The sequence below is a fragment of the Monodelphis domestica genome, chromosome 2 (genome assembly GCF_027887165.1).
Source record: "Monodelphis domestica isolate mMonDom1 chromosome 2, mMonDom1.pri, whole genome shotgun sequence".
Classification (NCBI taxonomy): Eukaryota; Metazoa; Chordata; class Mammalia; order Didelphimorphia; family Didelphidae; genus Monodelphis; species Monodelphis domestica.
In genome coordinates, this window is record NC_077228.1 from 83,334,563 (window position 1) to 83,358,077 (window position 23,515).

General features: G+C 34.6%; 1 protein-coding gene across 3 annotated transcripts in view; it reads left to right on the forward strand.

Annotated features, from left to right (window-relative positions):
• The window catches only part of HMCN1 (hemicentin 1), a 520,282-nt gene that overhangs the window by 111,959 nt on the left and 384,808 nt on the right, over positions 1-23,515 (forward strand). For all 3 annotated transcript variants that reach the window (XM_056815653.1, XM_001375804.3, XM_016430009.2), the window contains exon 2: positions 919-989. In XM_056815653.1, the coding sequence (XP_056671631.1) occupies positions 919-989 (71 nt within the window). The remainder of the gene's footprint in view (positions 1-918; positions 990-23,515) is intronic.

Consider the following 23,515-nt stretch of genomic DNA (forward strand, 5'->3'; position numbering starts at 1 on the left):
AGAACCTTTTCCATGATCTTTCTATTTTCCCTCTACTATTCTGCCAATTGTAATATAAAGGCTGTTAATTTGAAATATTCTAATTCTCTTTAGGTATAATCTTTGGTGAAACAAGTTGATGAGAAGGGATTAGGCAGTGAGGAATTTTAGTAATGAAACAGAATTAAAAGAATGATTCTGTAAACAAGGATTAAAATATTGTTATATGTGAACTGTGCCATACAATCAACCTGTAATTGGTTTCATTATTCAAAACTAGTCTCTTAGGCCCCTACCCACTATTCAGTGCTACTGGCTATTTAAATCACATTTTATCACTCACTTAATTTATGGCTTTTTAGTTGAATTAGTAGCCCAAATATTAGCAATAATATCAAAAGTGGTTGTAGTCATAAAAATTATTGTGGTGGGTAAAGTGAATGATAGAAGTGATAACATTAAAGAAGTGTTAGAGAAAATAACAATAGAAAGTGAACAAACCTTGTGTTATATTTTAAATCATTAAACATTTAAATTTTCAAAGTGCTTTTAACTTCATTATTTCACTTGGTATATGGTGTTATCTCAGTTTTGAAAATACATACACCACCCCCCCCCCAACACACACACAAAAAGTGTTCTCTTCTGCCCTGCTCATAGATCTTTAGTGGTGGAATTGTGCTGAGCTCAGGGTTCTTTATACTATAGCATTGTACCAAATTTACCCATACTCTTGCTTTCCTATGAAGAATTGAGAGTTGACATTATGTTAATTAATATTTGATATTTATAAATGTAATGCTTGTCTTTCATTTTCTTAATATATTTTATGAAAAAATAATTTGAATTATAAAAATAGATGTAAAGACATACTTAAAATGTCTTTGGATGCTGCCTATAAGTTTCTCAATAACCCACTTTGCATTCTTTTTTGCTTAGAAATTGGACCAGTTACAATTACTACAGATCCCAAGAAATTTCAGTATGAACTTAGAGAACTCTATGTTCAGGTGAGTTGATGACTTCTTCCCCTTATTGTTCTTCCTCTTTTATAACAAAACTTTGCAAGCTTTTGTTCCCATGCTTCTTACAGCATTACTTTTTTGGATATTATTGAACTGATTTTGTTTTTCTATGTTAAAAGTTGTCTTTATTGATAATTTTTGATCAAATGTTAATTACTAAATCAGTTATTAGAAAATATGAGTAAGTCTGGACAGTATCAGCTCCCAGTGCCATTTCAAGAATGTAAAGAGAGCTCTGATGAGTATCAACAAGTCAAGTCAGCAATCCTTTTTAAGAATTTAATACTATGTGCCAAGAATAGTGCTAAGTGCCAGGTCTTACAAATTCAAGCAGAAAGTAAACTAGAACATGTGCTCAAAGAATATACATTCTAATTGGAGCAAAAAAACCCACATAAATGGAAGCTGAAAAAGTTGGGGCAAGGTGAGAAGTGATGAAGGTACCTGGTATAAATAGCACAGTAGAGAAAGTCCAAAAAGTTAGTAGTGTATCCTAAAGAGGGATGAAGATGGGTTTCCTGGAAAACCTCCTTAAAATGGAGGTTCTATTCTTCTCACTTGAGCTTCACAAAAATATAATGGGACAAATACAAGTATTACATTGGAAAATGAGGATTAAACAAGTTAAGTGACTTGCCCATTGAATTGCCAGTAAGTCTAAGAGAACCTAAGTCTTTCTGAATCCACGCCTCCTTAACACTACCAAGTATTTACCATTTTGGAGATATATGAGAAACCCTTTTGATCAACTCCTTTATTTATCTCTTTCGTGAGAACGCAGCTACCCTCTCCTGATAGTAACTTTGTTGGTTGCAAATTCTTATTCTTTGTCTTCTTGTGGAAATATCAGTATTAATATATTTCAATTAATTAGAGATTAGATCATCTCATTGGACAAATATTTCACCTTTATGGAACTACCAGTGAATAAATATTTACAGACCATCAATGGGCAGATATTGCCTATTGTTTGTGATATCCTGGAAAATCCTTTGAAAATTCTAGTTCATTTACACAGGATGTTAAGATGCCATCATAGATTTGTCTGTGGAAGTGATACTTTGACATAAATGCTTTTGCAAAATATTTTCTGTAATAAATATTTGAATGGTATTTTATTCAATGATATTTTTATGGTAAGTCAGCTTGTTGGCAAACATTTCTTAAGCACGTATTCCATCAGGTGCCATGCTAAGGGCTGGGAATACATAAGAGAGAAGTGGGGGAAGCCTCTGCCCTCCAGGAGCATGCTCTTTAATGGTGAGACAACAATTTAAATAAGTTTGTATCTAGAAGATGTATACTGAAATGATGAAAAGAAAACTTCTCTTTGATCTAACAAAAACTTTTATTCAAAGAAAAAAAAGCTGGAGTTCCACCAGCCTGAAAGGGACTATCCCTTATACCCCCATCAAGTCAGATTCAAAGGTCCCTTCTTGGCTTGGGATTGGTCCTTATATAGACCAATAACAGGCCAGGAAGAGGGAGGCTGTGGTCCCTCCCTAGCCCGGGATTGAGCCATTCAAAACCAATCCCATGCCAGGAAGTAGGGGGATATGGTCCCTCCCTAGTATGGGATTGGTCCATTCAAGACCAATTCCATGCCTGGAAGTAGGGGGGAGGGACCCCTGGGGCATTCTGGGGGATGTACAAAGGGAATACTCTTGGGTCTAAATGTTACTAGCAGAAGGAACACTAGAAAGCACTGTTAAAAATTAAGAAGCCTTAAGTAAAAGGATAAAATGCTTTTACATTTGCATCATTGCTGCCCTTTGAAGATGGGCTTCAGAAGAGAGAAACAAATTTGGGAAGTAAATTTGAGAAGATTAAGAAACTGATGGAATTTGGATTTCTCTACAATACCTTAAAATAAGGGGACAATAAATAGGCTCTTGACCAAGGAAAGAGTGCATCTGGCAAGGGTAGGTAAGAATTATTTGCTTCTAGGCATTTAGGTAGTATTGTGAATAGAGTGACACATCTGGAGTCTGGAAGACCTGGGTTCATATATGGCCTCAGACACTTCCTAAGCTGTGTGACCCTGTACAAATCACTTAACCTTGACTGCTTAGCTCTTGCCACTCTTTTGCTTTAAAATTGATACTAAGACAGAAAGAAGGGTTTTGAAAATCCAATTAAAAGAGTTTTGAAATAAAAAGGAAGAAGGGAGAAATTATGTAAGTATGTTTGAAATTGTAGCGAATTGCTAACATGTACTTATTCACTTACTGAATAAGCATTTATTAAGTACCTACTATGTGCTCAAAACTGTGGCAAGTACTGGCATATAATGAGAAAAATATAGTACTTGCCCTTCAAAGAGCTTTTTTTTTTACTTTGAAGGCAAACAATATGAAGACAGATAAAACAATAAAAAATATTATTTTCTTTTTGCATTGCATCTGTGATTTCACTGGTAAATAAAACTCCCAATGATGGGACTCCTCAACCAAGAAAGTTTCCTGAGGTACTGAGAGGTTAAATTATTTGCCTCAAAGTTACATAGCCAGTATATGTCAGAGTCAGAATTTGAACCCAAACCTTCCTAACTCTGGAGCTAACTAGTACCCACACCATTACCAAATTAAATTTTGCAGTGCCTTTATTCAGTCAACAATGGAGAAAACTTCCTCAAAACCATATTTAGTTTCCTGGTTTCTTTGGTTTTTATTTTTTGAATGACAACATATATTAGTATTAGGTAAAAATTACAAAAATTCTGATTCTTAAAATTACAACAAAAGCAAGGAGAGCATCTCATCTTAATATTTTCCTAACATTTTTTCACTAATTTCTAAAATCATTCCAAGAGTTTCATGCATGCCATAAATATTGGTTAAGGACCTACTATGTGCCAGACATATTGATGCTGTCATAGTTCTCAGTCCCTTACTTGGTAGCCCTTCCAAGTCTTCTAGAAATTGCTCTGAAAAATCATTGAGATAAGAAGAAATAATTATATTTCTTATTGCCTCAAATTTTCAATAACTAGGAAACTACTTCTGGATTAATTTTTCTTTCTTAAGCATTTATAACATCCCTCCCTCATAATTCAATTCAATGCAGTTCAACACACTGTCCTGGAACCCTAGGTACTTAGCCCCAAATGATTGCTGAAATTTGTTTGTAAAATAGTTTCATTGTAAATCAAATGAAGTATTCACTAATGAGTAACACAAAGGTTGGTTAAAATTATGGTAGCATTTATAACTATGGAATAAATTATTTTACATTTTGTAGGGAAAATAAGCATTTTGATTTTGTAAAAAAAGACCATTTAACTAGAAGAGAAATCTAGGTTTTGTTTCATTTTCCCCTTATCCCTCCCCTTTTCTGAAATATTGAAAAATGACTTTAAAAACAACTGTGTTTCTCTTGGGAATAAGAAGAGAAAACAAATGATTTCAAATGGTATGCAAATAACTTGGAGCTCTGGGAATTAAAATCTTATAAATATGCAGTGAAAAACCTTAGCTCAAGGCACTTTCTTTAAAAGATAGTCAAGTATGTATGTGCTTTTACAATAATTTAAGTAATACTCTTTCAACCTTCCATCCTTTGTAATTAAGAAACCATTCAAAAAGCTCATTAATGAAGAAAAATGCTAGGAAGCTACCCTGATAGCTGTGAAATTGGTAATTTTTGGGTGTCAGTGTATGGCAGGTCCCAGAAATGAAAAAGTCTTAAAAACACTTAGCCTTTGGGAAGTCCCTTAAGGAAACCAACTTGGAAAAAAGAAAACCACCATCAAGAATTAAGTCCAAAATGGGAACAGAATCATCTCATAGAAACTAGATAGATTGATTTATGGTGAAGATGGGGATGCTGTCCAATTATTCTCATTCCTTAATGAGAATAGAGGAAGAATAAATAAGCTTAAGCTCTGGCAGACTACAGATTTGGGGGAAAAAAGAGAAAAGAATGTTAAACTGCAATTATCAGAACATTGGTTGACAAAGTGAAGTGTCAGTGGAGGTTAAGAAAATGCTATAAAAAGATATGCATAGGAGCATAAGGAACATCTACCCCTCTGCTATGAAAATGAGGAGAACCCAATGAAGCTGGAGTTGTAGGAAAATGAGTTGCCATTGTATAAATCCTTTGGCTTCTCTTTCTGAATTTGGATGTGCAAAGAGAATCACTTTGCCTAATTCTCTGATGACTCTTTTATACTGATTTGTTACCTTAAAGAAAATAAATGAAAAGCATTAGGAATGGAAGAATTTTTACCAAAGCAAGAGAAAAGAAAGAAATAAAAGTCAAGCTGTTGTTATCTCCTCCATTAAAATGTGAGCTCCTTAAGGAGTGGGACTGATGTTTTAAAATCTCCTTTTATATAACCAGCACTTTGAAAAATACCTGGTACATAGTAGGTGCTTAATAAATATTAATTGATTGATGGATAGTAGTATTTTTCTCACATTAGGTATTTGCTCTTTTTGTTAATAAATTTTCTACTTTCCTTTGGGAATATTGACGCTAAACTTTTTCAATAGGAAGAGAGAGTAACAACCTATATGACTTCAATGTTCGTATGGCAGGGAGGGAAAAAAATTAAGATATCAAAATAAGCCATTTCACTTATTTAGAGATGGTTTTATAACACAAATTTTGAACAGGGAGAGACTTTAGAGGTTACGTGGTCCAACCACTTCCTTCCACAAATGGAATCAAACCATTCATTTCACAAATGAGAAAACTGAGACCTGGGAGAGGAGAAGTGTCTAGCCCAGGATCACACAGCCATTAAAGGTCAGAATCTGAATTTGAAAACACATCCCTGACTTCCAGACTAGACCTATTTCCATTATGCTCAAGCTTCTTCCAGAGCTAGCAAGTGAATCTGGAATTTTAAAACAAGTTCAGCAACATTTCTATAAACTCTCTTCCATGAGCAGATTCCTTTTGCTTCCCTTGGTCCAAGCCAAGATGAGAGTCATACTAGATGCATGGGAAGCTGTGGCAGAGTAATGTAGCTAGTTAGTCATCTGCACCTTCAACTCTTTCCACAGTGGTTAAAAACTGGTCGCTAAGACTACAGACTGTGAGTGTTTCTGTCGGACAATAGACTAATATTTTCCTTACTACTGGAGTGATAGATACAAAAGTGGCTTTTTATTCATATCTTGGTGGAGTCTCCCAAGGGAGCTGTGCTTGGCCCCGTGCTATTTAACATTTGTCGCCATAACATTCTTATCAAATTACTCTACTTACATACTTTTCCTTTGAGGTTTTTACTCTAAAATAGGAGAGTAAGAAATCATGGGAGGATTGGGTGCTGCTCTGCCATCACCCACCGCAAGTTCCAGTAATCTTTTAGATGCTTTCTTCCCTCACCCTTTCACATTTACTCAACTTCAAATTGAACATCAATTAATGACAAAGTAAATTTAACCTTAATCTAATATTTTCCATTTCATCATCCACTCCTTACTGGCAGAATGAAAAATTTAAGTGTGACTTCAAGTATATTTGTGAGTGGGCCAGGAAGAAGATAATTTGCAAGTAAATGAAAGACTTTATTTGCATTTGTAATTTCCTTTCCATTTAAGTTTCAGACTTGGGTTTTAAACTCCTTTACTCCACCAAGAATCAGTCAATCTGTACAGATTTAACTACCTTATTAAGTTTCTTCATAGAGTTAGAAGGAGATCTATGGTGTTATACTGTTAGGAGGAGGTGTAAGGAAGAAATAGAGAAGATGAATGAGTGTAATAAGGTTTAACTATGAAGCACTCTATGTGATGAGTTTTTAATCCTTTTCTCTTGTCCAGAGGCAAACAACTGGTTCTCTGCTTTTCTAGTTATATCCTTTGCTTTGGGAAAGGATCTCTGACCAGTGAGATTGCCCTTCTAAGACATAAAGGAGAATTTATTCATTTCTTTTTCAAAATGTAGCTTACTTTTAAGGTGAGTAGTGTTGGAATATCTGACTAAATCCAATGTCATAATTACTCAGTGAGAATAACCGTCAAAATATTTTAAACAGCCCACTGGTGTACAGCCCCTAAAGTTTCATTCTCTACATGGTCTTTAACCAAAGGAAGGATTGTTCCATTCTTAAATGATAAGTACTAGATTTGATCAAGTAGAGTTTTAATTTATTAAAGGTTATACCATTTTCCTTAGAGATGATTAAATAGCATTTGGTCTTTTGGTATAGAATTTAGACTTAGGGGGCAGCTGGGTAGCTCAGTGGATTGAGAGCCAGGCGTAGAGATGGGAGGTCCTAGGTTCAAATCTGGTCTCAGACACTTCCCAGCTGTGTGACCCTGGGCAAGTCACTTGACCCCCATTGCCTAGCCCTTACCACTCTTCTGCCTTGGAGTCAATCAAAACAGAAGGTAAGGGTTAAAAAAAAAGAATTTAGACTTAGTTCCCAGTTGTCTTAGAACTACTCAACAGAGGATTCTTATTCTAAATCTATTAAACTTTTTAATTTGTAGAAACTCCATATAATGTAAACTTTCAACTTAAAAAAATTCAAACCTCTCACTAAAAAAATCCTTCGTTTAAGTCTGCTACCTAGCACTATCCATCTAGTTTTATGATTCAAAAGTCTGAGAAATGAGAGTACCATCACTCTTAAGTTCCTTAAGATAGAGAGTATGAAGTAAGATGTTTTGGTGTCAGATACTCTGCTCTACCTTTTAATCATTCATAGTGATGAAGGCTAGAATGACAGAGTGAAATCCATATTAATTTTTAAGCATCAGTTTATTCCTACTTTTATATTCTTGCCCATCAGACCTTTGAAAAGAGTTCTTTAAGGAGAAGTCCTCTTGACTCATTTGAGTCCTAACTGTGATCTGCTGTCCTGAATTCATACTTGTGGTGCTAATAAGTAGAAATGTCCACAATGCATATTGGCAAAAATGAGGAAAAGAAAAAGATCTTGGATAATTCACATTTATAAAAATGGTGAAGTTGGCTGTTTTTCATCTTATTTTTTCTTGGCAAGGGTTCCATTACTTTATCCCTGGTTATGCTCTCCTATTTTCCTTAATCAGTTTACATAGTCACCTGCTGCACATTTCAGAAATATGTAGATTTTCTCAGTCCCAGACTTTACTCACAACAGAACCTGAATGCCATTTGTTTGTGAAATATCACAGTAGTATTTGTGAATCTTCCCAGGCTTTAAATCACTTGTATTTCTCTTTGAATCCCATTTCAAGACTACATGATCTTATCTGCATAATTGCTTACAATGTTTAATAAAAACATATGATAGTAATTAAGGTTATATGAAGTTATTTTCATTCCATGTATTTTGGAATCCAAATTACTGAGTTAGTCATGGGGATAAAAGTTCAATTCAAGTCCAACATCCATTCAGGAACCTCATTGAAGTAGCCATAAAGGCCTTCTTTGGTTGTACTCCCTCTCACTAAAAATCATGAGATATTTGAGTGGTGTCCCAAATTAATTTTTTTCTTAGTTTAGCCGGTTTGTTGTTCTTCAGTTATTTTCTTGGAAAAGATACTAGAGTGGTTTGCCATTTCCTTCTATGGCTAATGTTGCAGAAAAGTAATTGAAGAAAACAAGTTTAAGTGACCTGCCCAGGGTCACACAATTTGAACTCAGGAAAATGAGTCTTTCTGACTCTAGACCTGGTGCTCTATCCATTGTGTCTTACAGCTGTCATATTTAGAATACTTTTCTGAGTATTAATTGACTTCCATTCTAGTGTTCAGCCTCAGTGTTCTCTCTCCACTTAGTCTAGTCCTATGTTGTAAAACCTAGGAAGAACTATCAAAAGCCACTTAATCTTTCCTTCCCCTAGGTAAAACTGATTCTATAATCTTCTTTAGTTAACAAATGGTAGTGGTGGAAAAAGGACTGGACTTAAGAGACTGTGGTTTGTTTTTTACCATCTCCTTTAATTTACCATATGATTTGGAGCAAGTGTCTTATAATCCCTGAATTTTTTTTAAGTTTATTGATTTAATTAATTAATTTACAACATTTTTTCATGGTTACATGATTCATGTTCTTCCTTCCCCTCCTCCAACCACCCTCCCATAGCCAACAAGAAATTCCACTGGGTTTTACATGTGTCATTGACCTGAAATTTTTGCATCAATAAAAGGGGAAAATAATTTTGTATACCATAATGTTGGTGGGGGGAGCAAATGAAATCTTATGTGGAAAATTATTTATAACTTTGAAGTGCTCTAAAATGTAAATTATGTTTAATAATGCAGTTTAATATCAGATAAATAAAAACTAAGGAACTTTAAAAGTCAGAGTAAAGTCACTAGAAAAGCCAAAAATATTCAGAGGAGATCAATAGATAGTTGGATTTTCTTCTCTAAAGTCAATCATTTGGCTTGTCTGAATTAAGTGCAGGTAGCCATGGGATAATTACCAATAAAAATATATCCAAACAAACAGTAGCATCCTATCCCTAAAAATAAAATAATTGGTATTTATATTTAGCTGAGGAGAAAAGAGGCATGGCAACCAGGCAGTTTGGCTTAACAGCTAGACTGGAAGGTAAGTCAACTTGTGGAAAGGAAAACTTAATCAAGCTTTGGATTTTCTGCCACTGAGGTGGAGCAAACAGCAGTTAGAATGTTAGAGTGAAGATTGATGGACAGCAAAGACAGTTGGTGGGGGGAGGGGTGATTTGAAGAGTGACAGTTGCTCTCCAGTGGTTATTATCTTTCCTGGCCCTCCAACTGGAAGGAGCACTCTCTCCCTGTCTCTGGATAAGTACCTCTATTCCTGGATTTTTCCCGCCTGTGTGCTCTACTTGGATTCCTATGATCGTGTCATTGAACTAAAGGTTTTTAGTGGAGCAGTTTGTACTCTAAGGCTGGTCTTTAGGGGTGAGAGCCTAAAGAGACAGACCCAACCAGATCTGAAGGTCAGAATACTTTTTTTCACTTGCTGTCTATTGCTAAAGACTTTGAATTTAAGAAAGCTAGCACAGATATAGCATAGACAGGAATAAAAGAAACCCTTCACCAGCCTGTGAGGTCTGGCCTTAGCTCAAAAGCTGAGAGAGACTCAAAACCTGTCTGTGGCAAAATATAGGGAAATTCCTATTCCTTCTACCCTGATACCTTCCCAATGCAAACTTGTTATTAAATTCATCTATAATTAATTAAATGCAGTCATATATCTTTGTAAGGTTGAGGGGACCCTGAAAGGGAGTAAGGGTTTTTAGGGGAGAAGGTTCTCTGTAACCTCAAGTACTCAAATCTTGAGGTGCCCATCTGTGCCTCTCCCTCCTTTCACCCATGGTTAATATATGTAAGAAGAGTATTTTATTACAAGTTGAAGTTTAAAAAAATATGTTTCTTTGAACAAGTATAGAAGGCAGGGTAAGTTATTTCCTGACTTACACAGAGTGGACAGAGTTTGAATTTACACCAGTGTGTCATAGTAGTATTAATAACTGGCCATCATAATAATTAAGGAAGTTCAAAAACATATAATTTATAACACCTATATATGCTAGCAAAAAATGCAACTTGATGACAGTCCTAGAGAAAAAGATGAGCCAGCCAGGGAAATACCTTTGTTCTACAGGTTATCCAGGAGAATTGAAGATTTTTTTATGCAATGCCCTGTTATACCAATTAGCTTCCTTAAGCCTAGATGTGATATAATGGTCCCTAAAGTCCCCGTGGTTCCTTCCTTTTTAGCTTTAGAAAGTTTGTTTTAGATAAAAAGTCATGAGTTCCATCATAATCACTCCAAGCTCCCAGTTAGGGAAATTCCTAACATTTAGGCAGGGCTCTCTGCCTAACTTGAAATTTATATCTTTTCCTAGTTAACCCTTTGGCCTCTTTGTGGTTTAGGCAAAATCAGTTTATTGGAAACATTTGGGTGATGGAACAGCCAATTATAGTATAGCTCCTGAGAATAGATAGGCAATTGGATGGGGAGTTAAGGAAAGAGCTGATCATTTTTCAGGATTTTAAGCCAGGATTTTTTGCTCTAATATGCATAAAGCCTATGATCTTCCTCAAAAGCTTCCTTTTTTTTTTCTTGCCATAGCCCAGTTTTTTACCTTTGCTACTCAACAGTTTACTGGAGAGTCCCATTTTTTCCCCTAAACTTTATACTATTAGACCCTCAGGATCTATCTGATTTTTAGAAAGTACCTTTCTTTTATGCAGATTCTTCAGAGCATGGCAGAATCTCTTACAAAGAATACCTTTGCTTGAGTCAAATAGGTATACAGTCCCTGTTCATACTTAGTTTCCAATGATACAGTTAAGAAGTGTTCTTATTTAAGAAAGGTCATTGATTTTAAGTTGAAATAATAAGAGAGATAATACATAGAGACACAAAGTGTGCCCTTCATTGGATGGGGTGTGAGAGGGGACAGACAGAAACACTAAGAGTTGCTTAAGGAGCAGAGTGGGACAAAGGAAGAGCTTTTTTTTTTAAGTTGATTATTCTTACCATCTTGTGACTTAAGGTCTCTTGTTTCTGTACTTTTAAGGGACTTCTGCAGGTATTGTCAGTACCCTCTAAATTTAGAACCCTAGCACAAAGTCCTAATCCCTCTGTTGCAATTATAGCTCTGCTGTTTTAATTTGTCCTTGCCTTTCTTATTCCTCATTATTGCAGATAATTGAGAGTTAACTTTACATTTGCTAGAAGTTTTCTGCTTAGTAAAAACGAATATAATTTTTGATAAAGTAGAAATAATTTTTAAAATTGTAATATTTTTGAAGAGTAAAGATGTGTACCTACACTGGAATTGTTATACAGTCACAAGTGCTAGAACAATGGCCATGTGGGACTTTTTTCCTGAGAAAAATTTTGACAAGTTTGTGATATAAGTTTTAAGATCTCCTCTTTTTTCACCTTAAATGCTAGTTCTAATATGAAGATATTCAGATGTTTATTCTCCTTTTCATATATGATACACTGTGCCTTTGAATACATGATCTTCTAAGAGAAGCTTACTGGTGTATTCCTATCAAGCTAGACATCGGTTTCATAATAGGAAGAATGGCTATTAAGATACCTAACAATTCCCTGAAGGGAAAAAAAACAGCTAAGAAATAGGATATCAATATTCCCATGGCTACAAATATTTACACATAGATTCCTAAAGTATGACTAACAAATCTGATGAACCAGCACCCTAACAAAAGGAGGCAACTCTGACCTCATGGGTATGACTGAGACTTAGTGAGATCATACATTTGATTGCAACTGGCAATCAAAAGATATAAATGCATAGTTAGAAAATCTTGAACCCCTAAAACTACATTACTCAGAATGCTTTTCCCTTTGTGCATGTTTGTGTGGTCATGTTATTGTTTTATAAGTTTTGTAGCTTCTCCCTCTTGCTCTCTTCTCTCAAGACCAGGTTTAGGTAGTTCTTTTACTCTAGTTATTATTAATAAAACTTTTAAAATATAATAGTTATTGGATATTAATTTTAATCTTTACATAATTTAAGTAAGAGAAATAGAATAGATTTTTAAAAGGCAATGAAGAAGCATTATTTTTTTAGGAATATATATTCCTGTGAAGAAATATGGGAACCTGATGGAGGAAACATAATGGAAAGCATTTGGATGAAATATCAATGGTGGGATAATCAGAATTGAGAGAGCCATATACATACATCATAGACCACCAATGAAATATACTATCATATAGGAAACTTTAAATGTATGTACAGCTTTTGTACCACTCCCTCTGCCAAAATCAGAACAGCTGGGAAATTTAGGGTTTGTCTCAATGACAATTCCAGCATTTAAATGGTAAGGGATATGGTAAGAGAAATTGCCATTCTATCATTTTCTCACCAGAAAGGAAGAACTAATGGCTGAAATAAAATGTCAGCAATTTTAGGGTATAATTATCACTCTATCTTGTAATTTGATGGAGGAGAGAAAAGTCAGATTAGTCTTGTGTGCTTCATTGTTTGGGGGATTGCAAATTTAAAAGGATTCAAAGAAAGTAAAGGCAAATACTAGTGACCAATTTTATGGGAAGTTATCTCCGAGAAGACGGGAAACTTAAAAATTATCATTAACTAAGCACACGAATAAAAACTTATAGAGAAGATAAAAGCAAGGATTTGCCCCAATGAGTGTTAAATTCAGAAAATAGTTTAGACATCTAGATTCCAGCTAGATAGTTAACAAATTCTTGTGGATGATATGGATATGTTAAAGCAAAGTGGCATAGTAGATAGCCTTTGGAGCAAATCAGATGTTATCCAGATAGTAATATCGAATTGAAAAGACTTAATCTATTCATTTATATTGTTATGTAAATTTCTGTTCAGGAAAATTCTTAGAATAAATAGGATTAAAATCTTCTATAGAGAGCTGGGAATTGAGGTTCTGTCTCTCTTTGAAGCTATGGACTTGAATTTCATCTTCTGAATGCTTATATGAGGATCAGTCTGCAACAGGAGCCAAGCATAATGAAATGTCTGGGATGTAACATCTTCCTTTGTTTTGATTATGGAGACTTCTGGTTGTGGAGGCTTTGAAATATGCATATTATCTCTCTAGTATATTCATGCAATATTTTCTGTGAGTGATGAAGCCCAGGATATGTCATTGATGCATTAGAACTCTGTACAGTTTAGATTTATTTCATGCTGCTTGGATATATGTTTCAACCTAGAGCAATGGTTTCCATGTGTACATTCTATTTCCCTAGTCATAGAGCTACACATCTGTGCTTCAGAAAGAAAGAACTAGGAGTCATCACCTTTTAGTTGACTTTCGTTTTATTGAACTTCATACCTTAGTCACATAGATCATAGGTTAATAAAATATATAGAGAGAATGTAAAGCCAAAGAAAGTGGTAGTTCATGAGACTGGAATGAGGAAAATTAGATCTTAGGTTAGGTAGGAAGTGCAATTGGGCATACGAGTTTCAGTGTAATGGTATATACTGTGGTTACTATTCAAATAACTTCCTTGTGTAAAAGCTTGATCCTCATTGTGAGCTATGTGTAGAATTCAGTTGACTCAATTGCAAGTTTCTTTGTTAAAGACAGCTGGAAAATGGGGAGGAAAGACTTTAAACATTTATAGGATAGTAGAAGAGGAAAATGTGTAAGATTACTTGCTTTTAAGGGTAGAGTTTCCAGCCTTTTTGGTCTTTTCTTTGATAAGCATTTTCCCAGTTGGATTTTGACAAAAATCCCTTTTTTCATGGACTCTCTTAGACTTTTAGACACTCCCTGAACACAGCATCCCATCCTTAGAAAATATAGCATCCAACATAGTTTAGTTGATGCCTTTAGTTTTTTATGCTATGATCAAATCTTGTTATATTTCCCCTGGAGTGAACTTTCCCTTATAATAAACAAACAAAAATTTTAAACAAAAATGACCAATAAAGAAACAATGATACAACATCCTGCATCTGTAGAATGTCATTCTAATGCAAGAAGAGGGGAGTGAATTTCATCACATGTCCCTGGGTCCAAAATTGGTGGCTGAAAATTAGATATGTTAATCAATGCCTTTTTATTGTTTTGCCTACTAGGATATCACTTTAGGCTTACCAGTGTTTTTAAGGATTTGATCTTTAGAACACAATTATTAGAATAACCAGGGTTACAGGGTCATTTTTTTCCATTTCCATTTCAGGAACATTTATGATCAAGTGTTTCTGCCTTTGCAGTCTACAGGTATTTTTTCAGGCAATCTATGATGTTTTTAGCACTAAAAATATCACTATTAACAAAACATAACAAATAGAATAAATAGATACTGAAAAATGGACTTGAAGTGTTCCTCTGGTTCCTTTTTGCTTCGTTTCTAGACTCAAATAAAATCTTAGTTTGAAAAACAACTTAGACCCTTTGGACATATTGTATGTTTTTCTGGGAAAGGCACAACTGACTTTACCTTTTTTTTTAATGGAAGTTGCATTGCAGTAGCTGATGATAAGCTCATATTTCAGGTTCAATTTTGAGCCTGACTTTTCCTTCCTTGGCCATTGTTAGTTAGCCTTGTTTAGTCAAAAGGATGGGAAAGGTTTCTCTTCCTGTGCTTAGTTAGAGAGTAAGAAAGGAACAGCTATCATAGTAGCTCATATTTATTTGGTAACTTGACAGTTCATAAATTCTTTCCTCTTTGGAATCCTTTGAATTAGGTAGTGAAGGAGACAGTATACCATATTGGCACTGGATATGAAAGTTGGGGAGAACTGTATTTAAATTCTAGCTGAGATGCTTAATAGCTGTGATATTGGCAGGTAACCTCTCTCTTTTCTAATTTCCATATCTATAAATTGAGAAAAATAGAAACTATGTCATATGTAGCCTCATAAGGTTACTCTGAGGATCAAATAGGGTGCAATAATGGGACACTTTTGGCTTATCTAATATGATTGCTGCCTCTTTCTCACATAATGGCATGGCTGTACCATTTTTGGAGAAGCTAAGCTCACCTTTTTGCACGTTATATGGACTGTTAGTATCTGGAAACTAGGAGGTGAAGGGAAAGTTGTTTTTTTCCCCTCTTGTTACTATTGAGCCTTTGAAATTTGAAAGAAATAATTCTTAAATATGCAGGGATAATTCTGATTTTGATCATCATACTTTCTCTTATCTTATGTACCTCTCCCTTCTTCTGAAAGGTAATGTTTAAGGAAAGAAGTATGGTATAAAAGAATTACTTTGGATGACAAATCTGTAGGCTTAGATTTTCTTTCCTCTTCTGACAATAAGTACCTGTGTGATTTTGGCAAATCATTTATTTCTTTCATTTTCCTTATCTGTAAAATGAAAGGTCAAGACAAGATGATTCATGAGATCTCTTCCAATTCTAATATACTATTAGTGATATGTATTATAATAATAAGAGGGGAAAGATTAGACTTATTACAAATGTTAATAAATGATTATACCTTTTATGAATGTGAAGAGAGAGTAGAGGAAGTGGAGAAGGATTTTTGAGAGGACTATCTTCCTCTAATCATTTTAATGACTGTTCCCTTTCTGGAAATAGAAATATAAAATTGAGATATTAATATTAAAATGTTAAACATTATGGATTTTAATGTTATACCCTTCCTTCAATTATGGATTCACACCAACAGAGAAGTGCTAAAATATTTTAAAAGACTATTTGTTAACATTTTTTTTGAAATAGAGTACTCAGGGGACAAAGAATAGCAACCTGACTTTTTGGGATTTATAGCCATATTTGTTAATTCCAAAAATCTGGATAAGCATTTGTTTGTTCAAAGCGTTCATTAACTTAATGCACATTTTCTGAACTTTTGAATTGTTGCCTATTATTAATTGTGGCAATGCTAATTATTTTGTGTGTAGTTGTACCACATTGGCTGATAAAATCAAAAGACTAAATAATAGCTAATGTCCATAATAGGGAAGACAAGTAAGAATTTAATGAATTGTGTTTCTGTTTGTTACTATTCTCAAAGTTATTTGTTTATTGGTTTATGTAAGACCTTAAAATGTTGCCTTGATTATAGATACTTGGTAAATAAAAATAAATGAGATTTTAGACCCTATTATTTTATATCAACAACAAAGAAAATTTTATCCATTATGTTCATATCTTAACATATTTGATCAGACTTTAAAAATGGCACAAATAATGAGTATGTTCATTACTCTAGAAATTAGCAATTTTTCCACTAAAATTTTTAAAGCAGCCATTTTTATTTTATCATATCAAAGTATTCTTTGTCCTTAGGAATTGTAGCTGACAATGTTTAGGTTGTCAATGCTTTGGGAAAAAGAGGAGATTTTCATGTTTATCGGTTCTCTTCATAGCCACTTTGGTGTAGTTGTTGGTATGTTCAAAATACAATATGCTTTGACGTTACTATTGCAAATGGGTAATAAGCAAGTGTTATTTGTTTGGTGAACTGCCCTATTGTATATGCTGGATAAATAGAACTTAAATCAGATTAAATGATTTATCAATTTTTTTTCTCTTAATTCATATAACATCCAAAATTTTGTGGCATAGTCTTTGAGAAACTCTTCCTTAAAATGGTCTACAAACATTTCTTTAAAAATGAAAACTTTGATGAGGGAAGTTTAGAGATAAGAACTGAACTTGTGATTTTTTTTTGATAAAAGTTAGTCAGGATAGTACCTCTCTCTAATAATGAAATTAACACTTCTCTGCAACTTACAGTCTTCATTGCCTAGAGCAGTGGGAGGTTGTTACTTCCCAGGGTCAAACAGCCAGTGTGCATAAGAGGTAGGAATGGAATCCAGTTCTTTCAGCCTTTAAGGACAACTTGTTATCCATTATACCATGCTGCTTACCTTTGGGCTGGGAGGTGTGTATAGCAGTTTTACCAGGACACATTGTTTTATTCAGTTTTAACATCTACAACAAAACTTTCTACTTGCTGTAAATAGAACTTCAGAAAACTGTACCTGTATATAGTCCGATAGTTGATGATGAAAAGATTTGTTTCTAACATTTGAATCATTTCTATTTTCTGAGTTTTGAACTGAATCATGGACTCATCCCTTGACCTCTGTTCTCATTCCTTTGTTCCTAGGGAATTCAGGAAATATCCCACCTTAAAGCATCTTCCATTGTAGGGTGATAGAAAAGTGAGATGGTAGATTTCTATCCTGCCCTGGTAAATAGGAATTCAGTTAGGTCAGGTGCATCTGCAAGGAGCAGAATAGAGTTCTTGAATCTCCCATTGAGAAGCACTGGACAAAGCCATTCCCAACTAGGCAGAATTTGATTTAATCTTCTAGTCACTGAGGCATGGGACCAGGCATATGATTGTTCACCATCTATCAAGAAATCAGGGAGGAATGGAGAGGATGATGGGTCACCTTCTCTTTGGCTATTCACCAATGAAAGACATCTTTGGATGGCTAAGGAAGGACTGAAGGGCTTCCAAATTTACACTTAATGATCTACGAAGCAAGATTTTGGGGTCTATTGTTACTGAGAGAATCATTTGACCAAATTAATTTATATTGACCACTCTATTAATAAATTAATATAATACCTGGAAGTTTCCCCCCAGGCATTTTTGACCCTCACAGTGATGATGTAAATAACTGATATTTATATATCACTTTTAAATGATGCCAAGCACTGTAGACATATTTGCTCAGTTGAACCTTTCGACAAATTCATGAAGAAACTATTTCAATTAGTCTGAATTCTGTTTTATAGATGAAGAAACTAAGGTCTAGAACAGTTCAGTGATTTGCCCATGGTCAGGTGCTAGATTTATTTAAGGTAGGATAGTGATCAAGGGCTTCCTGATTCCAATTCTAAGATTCAATCTGGTACTTCACAAGGACTAGATTCAGGACAAGGTCTGTAGGAAAATGGTGCGAGAACAGAGTTTCTGAGTTCTCCTATGTGATTCTCAACTGAAGTGGTTTAGAAAGAAATTCAAAACATCAAGCCAAGAATATAAATTTACAGCTTCATGTTAATAAAGTAATTTCAATGGTCAGAAATTATCGAAAATTTTAAGGAAATGAAAAATTTAAAAAAAAATTGAAAAATGGAGAATTTTGAGCATAATGCTTTGAGGTAGAAGGAGAGTAAAGAATCCTTACTTTCCATTGTAGGACCTCATATTTTTGAAAATGACAAACAAGGAGTTTAAGTAAAACCTAGAATTAGTAGGCCTACTTTTACACTTTTATTTTAGGTAGATGATTAAATGTTGATAAACTATCAGCTGAAAAGTAACAGCATTCAGAGAGTATAATTTCATGCATTTGCATGGTGAAAAATGTTATGTTTCTTAAAAAATTATGTCAAAGCAATTATAATAAAGTCCCTGTCTGCAAACATGGAGCTCAAGGCAAAGTGATCATTTTTTAAAAGAAGACACCGGCTTTGCAACAGCAGGAAAAAATTAAGTGGTCTTTAGTGATCTCTCCTTTGGGATGTATGAGCTCTGCCAGCATGAATTTCTGACATATGTGAGTTAAAATGTTTCCTTTTTAACTTAACATCCCCAATTTACTGACTGCCTTGAGACTTTTGCTTGGTTTCTCCATAAAAGTCAAAGGCTTCATTTTGGAGGACTTTATGAATAAAAGAGTGTTTCAAGAACAGATATGGGAGAAATAAAAGAAATGCCTCTGGTATGGGATTATATCTGTGGAGTTAGTTCCATGTCTCTTCATCATAAGCATTCCTTTGATTGAAACAATTCAAATAACAAGGATTCTTTTTTAAGTGCCAGAAGGTGTTATTCCAAGGGAGCAGAGATGGCTAAATTCAAGATCAGTTGCTAAAGAGAAGGTTGCAGAGAGTTGTTTTTTCTAGTCTGACCTTTAACTTGCCCTGACTCTGCCAGATTTAAAATCGGAGGAAAATCCAGCATTAAAACAATGATCCACCTTTCTTTTTGGAGCCTCTTACTTATGATTTCTTATGCTATTGACTCAGAGCAATCAAATGCATTGTTGGGTTTTATATTAGTGCCTCAAATCACAGAATTGCAGAATGAGAAAGCACTTGAGTAGATATTTACTTAACCAATATTTAAAGGAAAACATTCTGATTAATAATATGTTCAAGAAGTGACCATATAGCCTTTGTTTGAAGATATTCATTGACCAAAAACCAATTATCTTCTTTTTTAAAACCATTTTTTAAATACCATCTGTCTTGGAATCAATTCTGTGTATTGTGTATTGGTTCCAAGGCAGAAGAGTGGTAAGGGCTAGGCAATGGGGGTTAAGTGACTTGCCCAGGGTCACACAGCTGGGAAATGTCTGAGTCCAGATTTGAGCCTAGTACCTCCCATCCAACTATCTTCTGAAGCAAAGCTTCCCATTTTTAGATATGGATTCCCCTTTTGAATAGTTCTGATTGTTAGAAAGTAACAGTATAAGTAAACTTTTTTTTTTTAAAAAACTTCTACCCATAACTTTAAATAGTTCCCTTTGAGGCTGATTCCATTTCAGCAGAGATTTACCAAGCAGAGGACCTTCTGCTTATACAAAAACTCACCAAAGAGTTTCACCAGTGATTATCCCTCATGAGATAAAAGAAAGTTGCCTCCACTTTCCATCTCTATAAAGAAAAGGAAGTAGGTGGACCTGTGACAATCACAGAAGGTTGTCTCATAGTCATTGGTGACAAGATTCTCAACAAAGTCCTCCTTAATAGGCTGATCTTCGTTTGGAAGATGATCATTGACCCAAGAGTCAGTGTGGCTCAGTAAAGGCTGAGGAATGGTTGACTTGATGTTTGCTGCCTGCCAACACTAGGAGAAATGCTTTGAGCACCACAAAAGCCTGTACACAATGTTCATTGAGGGCTTGTGGAAGATCATGGTAAAATCTGGTCACCCAGAAGTTCATCCCTATTGTCCATCAGCTCCATGATAACAGACAGTGCTCCCATGCTTTTCCAGTCACCCACAAGGTGAAGCAGGGCTGTGTGTTTGCTCCCATGCTATTTTACAGAAGGTTTTCTTTGATGTTGTCAGATGCCCTCAAAGAGGATGACGATGGCTTTAAGGTCAGCCACTGCACTGATGGTAAATGATCTAATTTGAAAAGGCTATAAGTCAAGACTAAAGTAAAGGAGTGTTGGTTGGTGCATGCCTCTGTTTGCAGATGATTTTGCAGCTTCTGAGAATGAAACAAAACAAAGCATGAATCAATTCTTGGCTTTTTGTGCTAATTTTGGCCTGACAATACCTAGAAAATAGTGATTCTCATCAGTCAGCCTGGTGCCATCCATCCATGAAACCACTGATTACAGCAAAAGGAGAATTTTAAATTCTGTGAACAAGTTCACTTTGGGACTATACTTTCCAGTGATGTACATTTAGATGTTGAAGTTGATACATGCATTGCCAGAGCTAGCTTAGTATTCGGGATGCTCCAAAGGAAAGATTTAAAGAGAAGGGGTGTTAGGCTTCCTTCCAAACTGAAAGTCTACAGAGATGTTGTGCTCTCCTCATTGCTGTATGCCTGTGAAACCTGGTCTGATCAGCCACTGTCAGACACATTGTGCATTGACCCCAACACAGTGATGTCATTTTGGTCCTCTTTGAAAATGAAGGACAACAGCCAACTTAATCACCATATAGCGTCTTCATATATGTTATATATATATATAACATATATACACACATACATGTGTGTATCTTCACATATACTTATAATGATATAGAAATTTTGTTTAGTGAATTCAGATGAAGAAATGATGATGTCAAAATATAAAATGGAAAAAAGAATGGATTTTTAAGTAAAGATGACTTTAATTTGCATTAAAGTTCAATTAATCACAGCCAACCATCTAGCTCCTAAAAAGACCTTTAATAATGATGCATATATTTTTGATATGCCTTGATATTGTAGATCCCAGTTGATCTTGTTAATATCCCATATCCATGACATTCCATCTCCTACCTCCATACTTTTCACTTGTTGTCCCTCATACCTGAAATGCACTCCCTCCTCATTTCTACTTCTTGAGAACTTGATTTTCCTCTAAGATTCTTCTACTCAAGTGACACTTTCAGTGTGAGATCTTTCCTAACCAAATTCCCCAAGAGCTAATTCCTCCTTCTTTTTAATACTTTATATCTCTTTTGTATATATATCTCTATATAATAATATATGTACATGGGCAGCTAGGTTGGCACAGTGGATAGAGTGTCAGTCCTGGAGTCAAGAAGATTTATCTTCCTAAATTTAAATCTGGCCTCAGACACTACCTGTATGACCCTGGGCAAGTCGCTTAACTCTCTCAGTTTCTTAATTTGTAAAATTGTAAAATTTGCAAAAAAAAAAGCTAGAAAAGTAAATGGTTAACCACTCTGATGTCTTTGCCAAGAAAATCTTAAATGGGGTCCTAAGGAGTCAGAAACAGCTGAAATAACTGAAGAAATATATATATTTAGTTATGAAGATCAGCGTAGATTTTGTAGAGCATATCACCTAAATGAGAAGAAAAACTTAAATAGGTTGAGATAGATAAATCACTTATTAAGCAATTAACATATGCTAACAATAACTACTGAAGATACTAATATAAGCAAAAATCAGTCCTTATACTGAAGAAACTTGCATCTTAATGGGGGAAGGCAACATATAAAAGAGGATTGGAAAGGGGGGGAGGAAAGCAGGGTACCAAACAGGAGGTAGAAATTTCTCTCTTTTTTTCTCCTTCTCTCTGCATATTTATCTATTTATTTTTAATGTCTCCCTCATTAGGATATTAGTTTTAAGAGTAGGAACCATGTCCCTCCCTGCTTCTTTATATTCCCTGTGCTTAGCATAGTGTCTGACACATAGTTACTCGTTAATAAATGCTTGTTGAGTGGCAAGCTGCTTTGGGGACTTCTGGGTCCATTTAAATATATGAATCATGATTATAAGACTCACAAAATTCTTATTGGTACCAATCATCCCTAAGGTATCCACTCAAGATTTGGTTTGATGCTAAAATTAATTCCAGTGGGTGGGTTAATAGGCTCCTGAATCTCCTTGTTGCAATACACACAATTACTTGAACTGCTTTTTCTTTTACTTACCTTCCTATTAGATATGGATCAGGCCAATTCTGGGGTATGGAAGGCATTTTGATTTTGTTTCAGTTCTGTCATGAGCATCTGCAAGGTTCTGATATTTGGAGTGTAGAGAAATGGCACTGCGATCAGTTGTCCGGAGAGTAGTTAATGATGTCACATTGTAATAGGACACACATTGTTAGGGTGGCTTTATTTATTTATTTATTTAGATTTAGTCATGTCCTTTATTTTTGGAATTGAAATATTTTATTTAATTAATTAATTTAGATTATTTTTCCATGGTTACATGATTCATGTTCTTTCCCTCCCCTCCTCCCTCCTCTTATCCACCCCCATAGAAATATGCAATTCCACTGACTTTTACTTGTGTCATTGATCAAGACCTATTTCCATATTATTGATAATTGCACTAGGGTGATCATTTAGAGTCTACATCCCCAGGCATATTTAGGATGGTTTTAAATAAGTGCTTTTTGAAAGACTCCATTACTGTACCTTTAGAACAGAAGATTAGGCATCTTTAGTGGTGGAGGTGGAGATGGGACTTAATATTTTCTTACAAATAAATAACCTCGCTCATCACTTTAAAAAAATTAGTCTGCCTTTTCCTGAGGAAATACTTAAAATTATAAAATAAAATGAATTAGAATTTTTTGACCTCCATTCACCCAACATGCTTTTGTAATTGGGTTATTTATCACATGTATATTAAGTAACAATAAGATAAAGGCTAAAATATAATAAGAACCAATTTTAACAATTGGTTTTTGATATATAACATTTGGAATGGAATTATAAAAATTCAACAGTATAGTCAACCAAAGTAGACTGTTTTGTATAGCACAAAGTCAAATGAAATTGTTGTGCTTATTGAATTACTGTAGATAACCAAATTAACCAAGATAATTAATTGTATAAAGATTTATTTACTTTTGGAATTTATTCAAGCAAATCTTGGTTTTAAATTAACTGACAATACTACCATTCCTCTAATTATTTGTTTTGTTGGTAGTCTGCTTTAGTTAAATTC